The sequence below is a fragment of the Macaca thibetana genome, chromosome X (assembly GCF_024542745.1).
Source record: "Macaca thibetana thibetana isolate TM-01 chromosome X, ASM2454274v1, whole genome shotgun sequence".
Lineage (NCBI taxonomy): Eukaryota > Metazoa > Chordata > Mammalia > Primates > Cercopithecidae > Macaca > Macaca thibetana.
The window spans coordinates 149,224,556-149,237,545 of NC_065598.1; the positions used below are offsets into that span (position 1 = coordinate 149,224,556).

Genomic DNA, 12,990 nt, shown 5'->3' on the forward strand with positions numbered 1-12,990 from the left:
GGTCATCCCTCACACAGGCTCATCATTGGGATGCGTCCTGAACGCCCATCAAGCCCAAGCCCATGGCCCTTGTGATCCAGGTGAGGAAACTAAGGCCCAGAGAGGTGAATACCCTGCAGACTCTCAGTCCCAGTCTCTTCCCCTCACTCCCTGTGAGGCTCTCCGGCCTCATCGAGGTCCCATCAGGTGGGGAAAGATGCTGTTCCAGGTGCACACTGGTCTACAAGGCCAGAGCTTTCTGGAAGGGGGCAGTAAGTACCTCGGCTCTCTTTCTGGTAGGGGTGGGAGTCCTGAGAAGGCGGGAAGTGGCCCACTTGGTAACTCTGAGGTGCCATCAGGGCCCCCAGGAAGGAAGCTGGGTGTGTGCGCAAGTGTGAGGTAAGCTGGCCAGGGAGGAGGAAGGGACAGAGGAAGGCCACGTGGGTCCAGCCTGCCCCAGGGTGTCCCGCTTGCCCAGGCTGTGGGTCTGCCAGCCACTTGCCTGCTTTCAGTTTCTAGGTCATGCTGAGCTTGTTCCCAACTTGGGGCTCCGGGCATTTGCTCTTCCTTCTGTGTGGGTGCTCTCCAGGCCCTCCTCGTGGGATCTATGTGCTCTGGGGGGCTGGGGACACACGGCCCACGTGTATCTTCTGAAACACACGCCAGCCTGTGCTCTTGCTCGTCTGCTTACTTGCCATGGTTTCCTGGCCACAATAACACATAGGTCCCATGAGGAGGGCAGGGACTGGCTGTTGTGGCCCAGAAGTACCCAATCGCTGTCTGCTGAATGAATGGAGAATGGGCTGCTTTCCTGGAGCAGCACATTCTAGGATCGTGTGCCCTCAAGTGCCACCCTGCCTACCTCCCACATTGAGTGAGGCATCAAGAGCAGAAGGAGCCTGGGAGCGGGAGCTGTTCCAGGTGCTGCCTGAGCACACCACCTCCCACCTCCCCCTCCAGCAGGAAGAGGAAGAAACAAACCACGAGGCTCTTCAGAGACAGGACCCCTTGTCCCCTACCCACAGTGCTGGAGCTGGCACTTCCTATTTCTGCTTTGAAAGCCTCAGGTTGTCACTCTCAGAGCAGAAGAGAGCAAAGGGGAACCCTACTGATTTCAACAAAACAAAGTTGCCCAACCCCAAGCTGGCCACAGGCGAAGGCAGTGAAATGACACAATCAGCTTGGAAAAGCCTAAGGACCCTGGGCACTCTTTTCAAAAGCTGTCATTTGCTATACGAAATGCTGAGGTTCAGGGAAAGGAAAACACTTGCTCCAAGTCACACAGCAAGCTTGCATGCTCTCAATGAGGTGTCTAATAAGAGCTGAGGGCCTGGAGTCATAAGCCATCATTACGGTCTGAGTTGCTCTGTTGCAGTGTCCCTGTGGCAGCATGGGGTGGGGACGGGGAAAGGAGGAGAAAGCAACCTCAGTTACCTTCTCCTCCAGTCTGCTTCTTGGACTAAGGGCTTAACAGTCAGAGTCCTAGCTGTTAAGGTTTGTGGCCGATGAAGGTATGGCTCTTTTTATTTATTTATTTTTTTGAGATGGAGTCTCACTCACTCGGTCGCCCAGGATGGAGTGCAGTGGCGCCATCTCGGCTCACTGTAAACTCCACCTCCCGGGTTCAAGCGATTTTCCTGCCTCAGCCTCCCAAGTAGTTGGGATTACAGATGGGTGCCACCACACCTAGCTAATTTTTGTTATTTTTCTTTTTTTTTTTTTTTTGAGACGGAGTCACACTCTGTTACCCAGGCTGGAGCGCAGTGGTGCGATCTCTGCTCACTGCAAGCTCTGCCCCCTGGGTTCACGCCATTCTCCTGCCTCAGCCTCCCGAATAGTTGGGACTACAGGCGCCCGCCACCACGCCCGGCTAATTTTTTGTATATTTAGTAGAGACGGGATTTCACCGTGTTAGCCAGGATGGTCTCCATCTCCTGACCTCGTGATCCACCTGCCTTGGCCTCCCAAAGTGCTGGGGTTACAGGCGTGAGCCACTGCGCCCAGCCTTTTTCTTTTTGTTTTGAGATAGAGTCTCGCCCTGTAGCCAGGCTGGAGTGCAGTGGCACGATCTCAGCTCATTGCAACCTCTGACTCCCTGATTCAAGCGATTCTACTGCCTCAGCCTACTGAGTAGCTGGGACTACAGGCACGTACCACCACGCCCAGCTAATTTTTGTATTTTTAGTAGAGATGGGGTTTCACCATCTTGACCAGGATGGTCTCGATCTCTTGACCTTGTGATCCGCCTGCCTCGCCCTCCCAAAATGCTGGGATTACAGACGTGAGCCACCGCACCTGGCCAATTTTTGTATTTTTAGTAGAGACTGGGTTTTGCCATGTTGGCCAGGCTGGTCTCAAACTCCTGACCTCAGGTGATCCACCTGCCTCGGCCTCCCAAAGTGCTGGGATTGCAGGCGTGAGCCACCACGCCCGGCCAGGTATGGCTCTTCTGAGGGGACCAGGCTGAGGCTGGGGATAAGGCCAAGTCCAATCTACTGTGGGCTCCACCTGGGTACCTCTCCCGGGTCTCAGGCTTACGGGGAGTCAAAAGACAACGGCCCCTCCTTACTCTCCCACTGGCAGAGCCCTTCTCCCTCGGCTGCCTCATTCCTTTTTGGCTCTCCTTTTCTAAGTTCTGATCAGAAGTACAAAGGTGTCAAGGAGTAGGTTTGGCAAAGTGTGACAACGCGTTGTCTATGTGAACAAAGAACCACTGAGCTCATCCAGCACTGAGGGGCGCACAATGTGGCAGAGCTAACTAGTTTTGACAGAGCTCCTTCTCAAGTTACAAGGTAAGTTAATGGCAAAGGTGGTCATACAGTAGTGAGCAGACAGATTCTTGAGTGCATCCAGGGTTAAAAGTGAAAACTGAGACCACGTGTAATTTGAGATGAAGCCCTTGTTCCACCAGCCCCTGCATAGTCTCACTGCCCCATGGGACACAGGGGAGGGTGCTCTAGTCTGGGGTGATGGTTGTCCTAGGACCACCCCTCCTTCCCCTCCCACGGAAATCCTCATGCTATACTATTCTTTGGTCTTTCCTATGAGTGCAAAATGGCGGTTCCACAAGCTGGACAATTGGGGCCAGGTGGGGTGAGGCAGAGCTTCTTGGTAGGCTTTCGAAACTGAGGCAAAGAGATAGTGTTTAAAGAAAGGTTGAGTGGGCCGGGCGCGGTGGCTCACGCTTGTAATCCCTGCACTTTGGGAGGCCGAGGCGGGCGGATCACGAGGTCAGGAGATCGAGACCATTCTGGCTAACACGGTGAAACCCCGGCTCTACTAAAATACAAAAAATTAGCCGGGCGCGGTTGTGGGCGCCTGTAGTCCCAGCTACTCGGGAGGCTGAGGCAGGAGAATGGCGCGAACCCGGGAGGCGGAGCTTGCAGTGAGCCGAGATGGTGCCACTGCACTCCAGCCTGGGCGACAGAGTGAAGACTCCGCCTCAAAAAAAAAAAAAAAAAAAAAAAAAAAAAAAGAAAGGTTGAGTGTTTGTATTGACAGAACTTGAAGTGTTAGTGAAGAGGCAGAGATCAGGCCTCAGATCCTGCCTTTGGAACTCACTTGTTAAGGCATGAAGAGGTTTGAAATAAACCACAGAATGAATAGCATTCCCTGTTTTCCCCAAGAAGTCCATCTAGACAGTCCCTAAAGAGCCTGCAACTCCAGGACTAAGGGCTACATTCAGAGGCTAGGCACAGGGTTCGGAAATGTCCTGTGGCCAGGTGCAGTGGCTCACACCTGTAATCCCAGCACTTTTGGAGGCCGAGGCGGGCGGATCACTTAAGGTCAGGAGTTTGAGACCAGCCTGACCAACATGGTGAAACCCTGTCTCTACTAACAATACAAAAATTAGCCGGGTGTGGTGGTGCATGCTTGTAATCTCAGCTGTTCGGGGGGCTGAGGCAGGAGAATCGCTTGAATACAGGAGGCCGAGGTTGCAGTGAGCCAGTATTGGGCTACTGCACTCCATCCTGAGCGACCAGAGCGAATCTCCGTCTCCAAAAAAAAAAAAGAAATGTCTTGCAAGTGCACATGCACATCAGGTAGAGCTGGGATGATCCTGGCACACTAGCAGGAGCGGGAGGAGGAGCTCAACTTAGCAGAGCCTGTGTGGTCCTGCAACAATTAGTTGGAAAAGCTGAGGCATGGAGCAGGCACTTCCTGGCTTTTAAGACTGGGGCCTGGGAGAGACTCACCGATGCACCCATGATGATGAATATGTGTGTATCCGACTGATGGAAGGCATCGCCCTGGAACAGCTCTTCCCGCAGGATCCCGCACACCTGGGTCCGGCTCAGGGCCACCTGCTCTGCCATGACGCTGTCTGGTAGAAGAGAGGCTCGTTAACAAGGCAGAAGAACAGGAGAGCATTGAGAAGTTAGCCCTTTTCTTGAGAGTTCCTCTGGGGTCTCACCGGGATGACACCTGATCACCCAAGCCACTCCTTGTGAACGGCTGGGCATTGGGGAGTGCTTGATGGGTTAGAAACTGCTGGCTCTGGGCTCCAGCCACACTCTCCCAGGCAACCTTCATTCAGGGTGTACATTACAAAATTACCCAAAGCATTGGTGGATTCCGGCTAGAGCATAAATTCTGGACAACCAAGTAAAATCCTTGTGGGGCACGGAATTATGCGCCCAGGACCATTCATTCCCGACTGTAGCGGGAACTCCACAATGACCTGGACCAAGGGACATGATGCAGATGCCGGAGTTCAGCTCCAGCCCTCCCCTTGCCAAGCTGGGAGACCCCGGCCGGCAAGTCCCCTTCGCTCTCGGGGTCTCAGGGGCTCAAGAGAGGAGGTGCGGGGTATAAACGGATTGATTAAGACCCTCTCGAACAAACAGCGTGTGTTTTACCGCCGCGCGGCGCAGCGCCGGGCAGTACGCTCCTCCGGCTGCGCGGCGCCCGCCCGCCCGGTTACCTGCGCTTCGTCGCCGCCGCCCTCCGCGCTCGCAGCCCCGAAGTGTACGGCCGTTTCCGGGGGCTGAGCCCCGCCGGCCCATTTAATCTGCGGGGGCGGGGGCGGGGGCGGGCGCCTGGGCTGAGCTGACCCGCCTCAGGCGAGGCGTGCGGGGCGGGGCCTCGACCGCCATCCCTCGTGCGGGCGGGGCGGTGACAGGGCAGGTGCGCGCGCATCCCAGGCCAGCCCCGCCCCTCGGGCACCTGCGCTGGAGGCCGGCCCGCCGGCTGCCTGCCATACCCGCTGCCGCTGCTCCGCATCCCCAATGTCCGGCGGGTACGGGTGCAGCTCCGCGTAGTGCTCCCGCATCCCCATCGCCGCCCAGGCCAGGCCCCGCCCCTACTGTCCGGTTTTCCCGCCTGCCTCGGCGGCCTCCCGCACTCGCGGAGGGCTCCGCTTCCGCCGGCAGCGTGGCCACGCCTCCTCTGGGCTGTCCCTCGGCTCCTGGGCGGGGCCTTCTGGCGCGCCGCTCCCCCGGGAACCCTCGCCTGTTCGCGGGTCAAGCCGGCCCTATTGGGCAGTCTCTTCTTGACTCCTCCCCCGGAGAGGGCGGGGCGGCCGAGCGCCCCGAGGCTAGACGCCGCCGTCCGAGAGACGAGGGGGCGTGTAGGCCGTGACGCCCTGCAAAGTGGCCGGTGTGCTTATCATTACCGAGCTTCCGCGGGCCTGCAGAGCCTGGCTGACTCAGACTTCTCTCCGGAGCGGGATGCGGCCTTACCGCGACCTCGCACTTCTCGCCGGCTTCCCGTGTTCCCGGGGCGGGGCTTGTATGTTTTTACTTCCGGATCCCACAGCTATGACACCGGAAGCCGGAAGCGGGGATTTCGACAGCGGAGAAGGAAAGGGCGACCGCGGAACTGGAACTTTCTCGGAGCGCCGGGGCCCTACCTGCGTTCACAGTCCGCCGCTCCCACCCTTCTCACGTCTGACGGACTCTGCTGACAGGTGTGGTCCTTTTCCCTAAAGACAGGGTTCCATCGGTGGGTGTTCCGCCGCTTCCGAGACTCCCCCGGACGTTCAGGCTCCCCCATCTGTCTTGGGCCCCAGCCTGTTCCTGCCGCGCGCTTCTGGAGCACTGGCCAAGGCGGGCCGATTCAGGACCCAGGTTACTTGGGCGGCGAGCTGGACTGTTTCTGCTCCTCCCTTCTCTTCCACTGCGGGATCTGACCCTACTCCTTGTGCGAGGACTTCTCTAGTTCAGAGACATTTTCTGTTCTCCAAAGTTGACTGCGCTCGATCAGGGTCGTTAAATTCTTCGAAAATGCCTCAAATATAGTTTGGCAGCTAGGTATCTGATCTCATGTGCCTGTTTTCTCGTTTTGCAAGACAACATCTGCCTGTTCTCATACTGTTTCTGTGATCTGAGAATGAATGGGCTGTCCTGGCACATTAGAGGAATAGCACGGAGGTCACTATAGCTGGAGCAGAGTGAGGGAGGGGAGCATAGTTGGAGAGGAAGGGATGGGGTACCCGATGGTACAGGGCCTTGTAGGCCGTTGTAGGGAGGTTGACTTTTACGCAGAAGGCAACGGGGAGCCATGGTAGGGTTCTCAGTAGAGAAAGAATGTGATCGGAATTACGTCTTACACTGATCGTTCTAGCAGTGGTGGGGAGAACAGACCATAGTGGGCAAGGGTAAAAGAAGGGCGACCTATTAAGAGGTAATTGCAGTAATCCAGCTCAGAGACAGTGCTTTGAGCATTTTATTATTGAAAATTTCAAAAATGTACACAAGTAGAAAAATTAGTATAGTAAATCTTTTTAGTTTGTTTGTTTTTGAGAGATGGAGTCTCGCTGTGTCGCCCAGGCTTGAGTGCAGTGGCACGATCTCAGCTCACTGTAACCTCCTCCTCCTGGGTTCAAGCGATTCTTCTGCCTCAGCTTCCCAAGTAGCTGGGACTGCAGGCATGCGCCACTACGCCCAGCTATTTTTTGTATTTTTGGTAGAGACGGGGTTTCACTGTATGTTGGCCAGTGTGGTCTTGAACTCCTGACCTCAGGTGATCTGCCTGCCTCAGCCTCCCAAAGTGCTGGGATTACAGGTGTGAGCCACTGTGCTCGGCCAGTATAGTAAATCTTACATTCACAGCTCCCAACTTCAACAATTGAAGTTATCAACTTGTGACTAATTTTGTTTATACCCCTCGCAATTCTCTCCCATTATTATTTTTTTCTTTTTCTTTTCTTTCTTTCTTTTTTTTTTTTTTTTTGAGACAGATTCTCCCTCCGTAGCCAGGCTGGAGTGCAGTGGTGTGATCTCCACCCACTGCAACCTCCGTCTCCTGGGTTCAAGCGATTCTCCTGCCTCAGCCTCCCACATAGCTGGGACTACAGGCGTGCACCGCCACGCCCAGCTAATTTTTGTAGTTTTAGTAGAGATGGGGTTTCATCATGTTGGCCAGGATGGTCTTGATCTCTTGACCTTGTCATCTGCCTGCCTCGGCCTCCCAAAGTGCTGGGATTACAGGCATGAGCCACCGTGCCCGGCCTCTTTTTTTTTTTTTTTTTTTTTGGAGACCCAGTCTCACTCTGTCACCCAGGCTGGAGTGCAGTGGCATAATCTTGGCTCACTGCAACCTCCATGTCCCAGGTTCAAGCGATTCTCCTGCCTCAGACTCCCAAGTAGCTGGGATTACAGGCATGCACCATCACTCCCACCTATTTTTTTTTTTTTTTTTTTTTTTTTTTGTATTTTTAGTAAATACAGGGTTTCGCCATGTTGGCCAGGCTGGTCTCGAACTCCTGACCTCAAGTGATCCACCCGCCATGACCTCCCAAAGTGCTGGGATTACAGGTGTGAACCACCATGCCTGGCCACCATTATTATTTTCAATAACAGCTTGAGATATCATTAGCATATCACACAGTTCATCAATTTAAAGTGTACAATTCAATGGTTTGTGGTATGTGTATTCACAGAACATTTTCATCACCCCCCCAAAGAGACCCCATACCCTTTAGCTCAGCTTATCTTCCCCCCAGCCCTAAATGGCTCTCCCCAGTAACCATTAATCCACTTTATGTCTCTATGGATTTGCTTGTTATAAACATCTCATATAAATAGAATCATACAGTGTTTAGTTTTTTGTGACTTGTTTATTTCTCTTAGCATATTTGCAAGATTTGTTCATGTTATAGCATGTGGATGTACTAGATTTTGTTTATTCATAGTTGGTGGACATTTGGGTTGTTTCTACTCTCTGGCTGCTATGAGTAATGCTGCTACAAGCATTCATGTGGAGACATGTGTTTTCATTTCTCTCGGGTATATACCTAGGAGTTTTCCCATTATTTGGAGGTGAATTCAGACATCATCTTTAAATATTTAAGTGTGCCTCTCTCTAAGACAGGACTCTGAAAAACAACCACAATATCATTATGACACCTAAAATAGTTAATGTTAATTGCTTAGTGTGATCAGATGGGTCGGGGGATACATTTTGACAGGATTTCCAGATGGATTAGATGTGCTCTTTGTGTGTGTGTGTGTGTGTGTGTGTGTGTGTGTGTGTGAGAGACAGACAGAGAGAGAGAGAGGAGAGAGAGAGAGAGAGAGAGAATCAAAAAAGACTTGACAGCTGGAGGATGGATTTGCCATCAGCTGATAACAGAGGCGGCCTTGGGTAGATCTGAGTTTTGGGAACTGTCGGGGGTCTTAGAGAGGTTCGTTTTGAGAGGACTACTAGATAACCAAGTAGAAATGTTGAGATTGATAAATGAATGTGGAGTTTAGAAAAGAGGTCTAATTAAGCATCAAGATTGGAGTTCAAGGCATGAGACTGGATAGAATTCCTGCGGGAGCGAATGTAGTTACAGAGGAGAAGACGTCCTAGGACAGAGCCCTGGGGCACCCCAACATGAAGGGTGGGAACCCAGTGAGAGTGCCTGGGCGGGAGTAGCCAGCAAGATAGGGAGGAAACCAGGAGAAGGGGCTGTTCTGGAAGCCAAGGGTGGAGTGCAGTGGCGCAATCTCAGCTCACTGCAACCTCCACCTCCTGGGTTCAAGCAATTCTCCTGCTTTGGCCTCCCGAGTAGCTGGGACTACAGGCGCGTGTCATGTCACCACACCCTGCTAATTTTTTTTTTTTTTTTTTTTTTGAGACGGAGTCTTGCTTTGTCGCCTAGGCTGGAGTGCAGTGGCACAATCTCGGCTCACTGCCAGCTCCGCCTCCCGGGTTCACGCCATTCTCCTGCCTTAGCCTCCCGAGTAGCTGGGGCTACAGGCGCCCGCCTCCACGCCTGGCTAATTTTTTATATTTTTAGTAGAGACAGGGTTTCACCGTGTTAGCCAGGATGATCTCGATCTCCTGACCTCATGATCTGCCTGCCTCGGCCTCCCAAAGTGCTAGGATTACAGGCGTGAGCCACCGTGCCCGGCAATTTTTTTTTTTTTTTTTTTTTAGTAGAGGCAGGGTTTCACCATGTTAGCCAGGATGGTGTCTATCTCCTGACCTTGCGATCGGCCTGCCTCGGCCTCCCAAAGTGCTGGGATTACAGGCATGAGCCACCGCGCCCTGCCAGACATTTTAATCTCACAGTTCTGGAGACTAGAAGTCCAAAACCAAAGGGTTAGCAAGCCCACACCCTCAAAGGCTCTAAGAGGGCGATCCTCCCTTGACTCTCCCAAGCTTCTGATGGCCCCATTTATTCCTGGGCTTGTGGCTGCTTCACTCCAGTCTCCGAGGCAGTCCCGACATGGCCTCCTCCCCTTGCATCTCCCTCTGGCTTCTCTCTTCTGTCTCTCATAAAGACACTGGTTGTTGGATTTAGGGCCCAACCACGTCACCCAGAATGATCTCATCATGAGATCCTACATCTTCAAAGACCCTTTTCCTAAATCACATTTATATGTTCCAGGGGTTGGACCATGGACATGTCTTTTCGCGGGGCTACCATTCAGCCTACTACACTGGATGAGGGGCCGATACCCTCCACTTCTCCTGCTTGGAGGTGTGTAGGGAGTCAGGATTCCCAGCATACTGACATCTCCCTCCACAAACAGTCCTCTTGTGACTCTCCCACCTCTGGTGAAATTCATCTGTTTCCAGCCTGGAGATAGGCCTTTCCAAGTCCCACATGGGTGGTACAGCACCTCCCTTTGGAATGGGAGTATCTGCTGCCCCTTAGACTGAAAACCCACTTTAGCATCCTGATACACTAGGCGAATTATCAGCATTCTGTTTAAAATGTAGCCCCAGAACTCATAGGCTCGTTCTGGTGGGTAAGGATGTGGGTCTCCTGTGACTCCCCTGCTGCCTTTCTCTTTCAGCCCCTGCCCTGTTGGATGAGCAGGCACCTCTGGAAGAGCCAACTGTGTGAGATGGTGCAGCCCAGTGGTGGCCCGGCAGCAGATCAGGACGTGCTGGGTGAAGAGTCTCCTCTGGGGAAGCCAGCCATGCTGCACCTGCCTTCAGAGCAGGGCGCTCCTGAGACTCTCCAGCGCTGCCTGGAGGAGAATCAAGAGCTCCGAGGTGAGGAAAGAGTCAGGGGATCTGACCCTGCTGAGGGGAAGGCATCTTCTCCCCACCTGCACCTCTGTGTTTCCTGGGCCTGGGGTGGGGATGTGCTGCCTTCCCTCTTGGTTTCAGGAAGTAGACTCTGAGATGCAGATTAGCAGGGAGGAAGTTTAGAGTGCTCTCAGGACCAGTACTGGGAAGGGAAAGGAGGGACAGTGGAAGAAGCCGGGGTGGGCAGAGGGAGAAGCACGCTGCCGGGTAGGCTCCAGGACAGCCTTGTTGGACCTTACAGGGAGCTCTGGAGCTGGAATGAACCTTCCAGGTTGGACCAACATGTCCAGGCCTCTGTGTCCCTGCACTGAGCACTCGTGAAGTACTGTCCATCCTGGGACAGGGCAGAGTCGGCCCTGGGAAGAGGCGTGGTCTGCCCAGAGAGGGGGTAGGGCCTGTCCTGGAAATGGGCGGGGCATGCCCTGGTAGAGGGGCGTGGTCTGTCTTGGGAAGGAAGGTGTGCGGCCCCCACAGGCAACATTCCTCTGGGGCAGTCCCTGCGCACACCTCAGCGGAGGTGAAGGCTGACTTCCCACATTCAGCGGCTGGGACTGGGGAGTTCTCTCCTAGGCTGCCATCTGGGCGCCCCTCACCCTCGGTGCTGCTCAGCTCCAGGTCGTCGTGGGTTCAGGGCTCAGCTGCACGCTCCTGCCCGCGCCCTGGGCGTGATGGCACCCCCAGCCCCTGCCATTCTTCCCCCTCGCCTCCTCTCCCCACCATTGCTCTGCATTGCCCTGGGTTAGCCCAGGGGTGCCAGGTGGCTCCCCACCATACACTCTTGCCTTTCTGCTGCGGCGGCCTTCTAAACCGCCGGTCCCAGAGCTGCAGGGAGGGGCGGCACAGACTCCCCACGTGGCTCATTGTGTGTGGTGCGGCCTGTAGCCCCTTTTGCTTCACCCTTTGGTTCCTGCTGGGGACTCAGGCCAAAGTGTCCACCCCATCGTGGAGGACAACACCCCTTCCTTGCGGGAGTCATCCCTGAGCTGGCACCTCAGTTGTGTCTTCAGTTGGCTCTCCGTGTCCTGGCTGGCTGGCTGGCAGCTCCTGGGCGAGGTGGCATGTGCTGTGACTAGTAGAGGCCGCTATCATGGGCCCACTCCCCTGCCTTGTTTGCTGGACTGTGGTCCAAGATGTTATGTGGGGCTCTGTGCTGACAAGTCACATACTCTGTAGGCTTCAGAGAGTGGCTCTGGCTAACACCCTGTGGGAAGGGACAAGACCCATGCCTGGATGTGTCTCCTCTTCCTGTCACGGCAAATCACCTTTCCTTCCATGGAGGAAGGGGTCAGTGCAGTCAGCTTGCTGTCAAGGGGCTGCTTGGTCTGCTCGACAGCGAAGCTGAATTGAAGAGGCCCTGCTGGAGCACGGAGACCCAACACAACCTGCCTGCCCCAGGACAGGGTCCCCCACCTCAGTGCTGTCGGCACCTGGAGCTGGAGAATTCTCTTGTGCATTGTGGGTTGTGGAGCAGAGTCCCTGGCCTGTACCTGCTAGATGCCAGTAGCACCTGTCCTGTTGTGTCAGCTAACAATATCCCCAGATATTTATTGCAGAATGACCCCTGGGCGGATACAGTTGTCCCTGGTGAGACCCACTGTATTGAGATCTTCAGAGCACTGGTGCACAGAGAGGTGACAGCTAGCCTGAGGGCCTCTGCTCATCCCCAGGAGAGTGCTCTGTTGAGGGGGACTTGAGGGTGAGTGTTGCAGGCCAGCCGTGCTTCCCTTCCAGGCTGTGTGTTCAGCGCAGCAGCTTCCCCCGGGCTTCAGGGGCACAGGGAGGCCTCAAGGCTGTATTGACTCCCCTTGCTCTGCCTGACCTGAGCTTTGTGGGTGGCAAGTGAAACTTGTGTCAGGCCCTGGGCCAAGCCCCCAAGGGCCCAAAAGATGTCTGTCCCGCAAGATGTACATGCTTATGTTTATGGAGGAAGCTGTATTTAGAATGTTTAGGGGGAGATTCACAGAAGAAATTGCATGTCTCTAGTGTGCGACTCCACTTATGAGACATGTCCAGAAGAGGCCAATCTGCAGAGGCAGATGCAGATGAGGAGGGGCCTGGGGAGTGACTGCTAATGGGGTCCCGGAACTGTTCTGGAATTAGATAGTGCGGATGGTTGCGCAACCTGATGGACATGCTGAAAACTGCTGAATTAGTTAAAATGGTGAATTTGATGTCATGTGAATTTTACCTCAGTTCAAAACATTTTTTAAAAGACAAGTTGCCAGCCAGGTGCAGTGGCTCATGCCTGTAATCCCAGCACTTTGGGAGGCCGAGGCGGGGGTATCACCTGAGCTCAGGAGTTTGAGACCAGTTTGGCCAACATGGTGAAACCCCATCTCTACTACAAAAATTAGCCGGATGTGGTGGCAGACACCTGTAATCCCAGCTACTTGGGAGGCTGAGGCAGGGAGAATTGCTTGAATCTGGGAGGTGGAGGTCGCAGTCAGCCGAGATCGCACCACTGCACTCCAGCCTGGGCGACAGAGTGAGACTCTGTCTCAAAAAAAAAGACAAGTTGCAGATGAGCTGAGCTTTGGGCAG

General features: G+C 54.3%; 2 protein-coding genes across 9 annotated transcripts in view; one reads left to right on the forward strand and one right to left on the reverse strand.

The window, feature by feature from the left end:
• G6PD (glucose-6-phosphate dehydrogenase) overlaps positions 1 to 12,990 on the reverse strand; it is an 82,499-nt gene that overhangs the window by 11,708 nt on the left and 57,801 nt on the right. Inside the window, exons 2-3 of one of the 4 annotated variants that reach the window (XM_050775437.1) lie at positions 5,146 to 5,365; positions 4,176 to 4,303 (exon numbers count right to left, since the gene is read on the reverse strand). In XM_050775437.1, coding sequence (XP_050631394.1) covers positions 4,176 to 4,303; positions 5,146 to 5,257 — 240 coding nt within the window. In that variant the 5' untranslated portion in view covers positions 5,258 to 5,365. Of the gene's footprint in view, positions 1 to 4,175; positions 4,304 to 5,145; positions 5,433 to 5,593; positions 5,706 to 12,990 lie in introns of those variants that run through there. The other 3 variants (XM_050775438.1, XM_050775439.1, XM_050775436.1) reach the window with 3 other exon arrangements.
• The window catches only part of IKBKG (inhibitor of nuclear factor kappa B kinase regulatory subunit gamma), a 33,177-nt gene continuing 20,219 nt past the window's right edge, over positions 33 to 12,990 (forward strand). For 3 of the 5 annotated variants that reach the window (XM_050775464.1, XM_050775461.1, XM_050775462.1), the window contains exons 1-2: positions 5,739 to 5,887; positions 10,212 to 10,413. In XM_050775464.1, the coding sequence (XP_050631421.1) occupies positions 10,227 to 10,413 (187 nt within the window). In that variant the 5' untranslated portion in view covers positions 5,739 to 5,887; positions 10,212 to 10,226. Of the gene's footprint in view, positions 252 to 5,738; positions 5,888 to 10,211; positions 10,414 to 12,002; positions 12,146 to 12,990 lie in introns of those variants that run through there. The other 2 variants (XM_050775465.1, XM_050775463.1) reach the window with 2 other exon arrangements.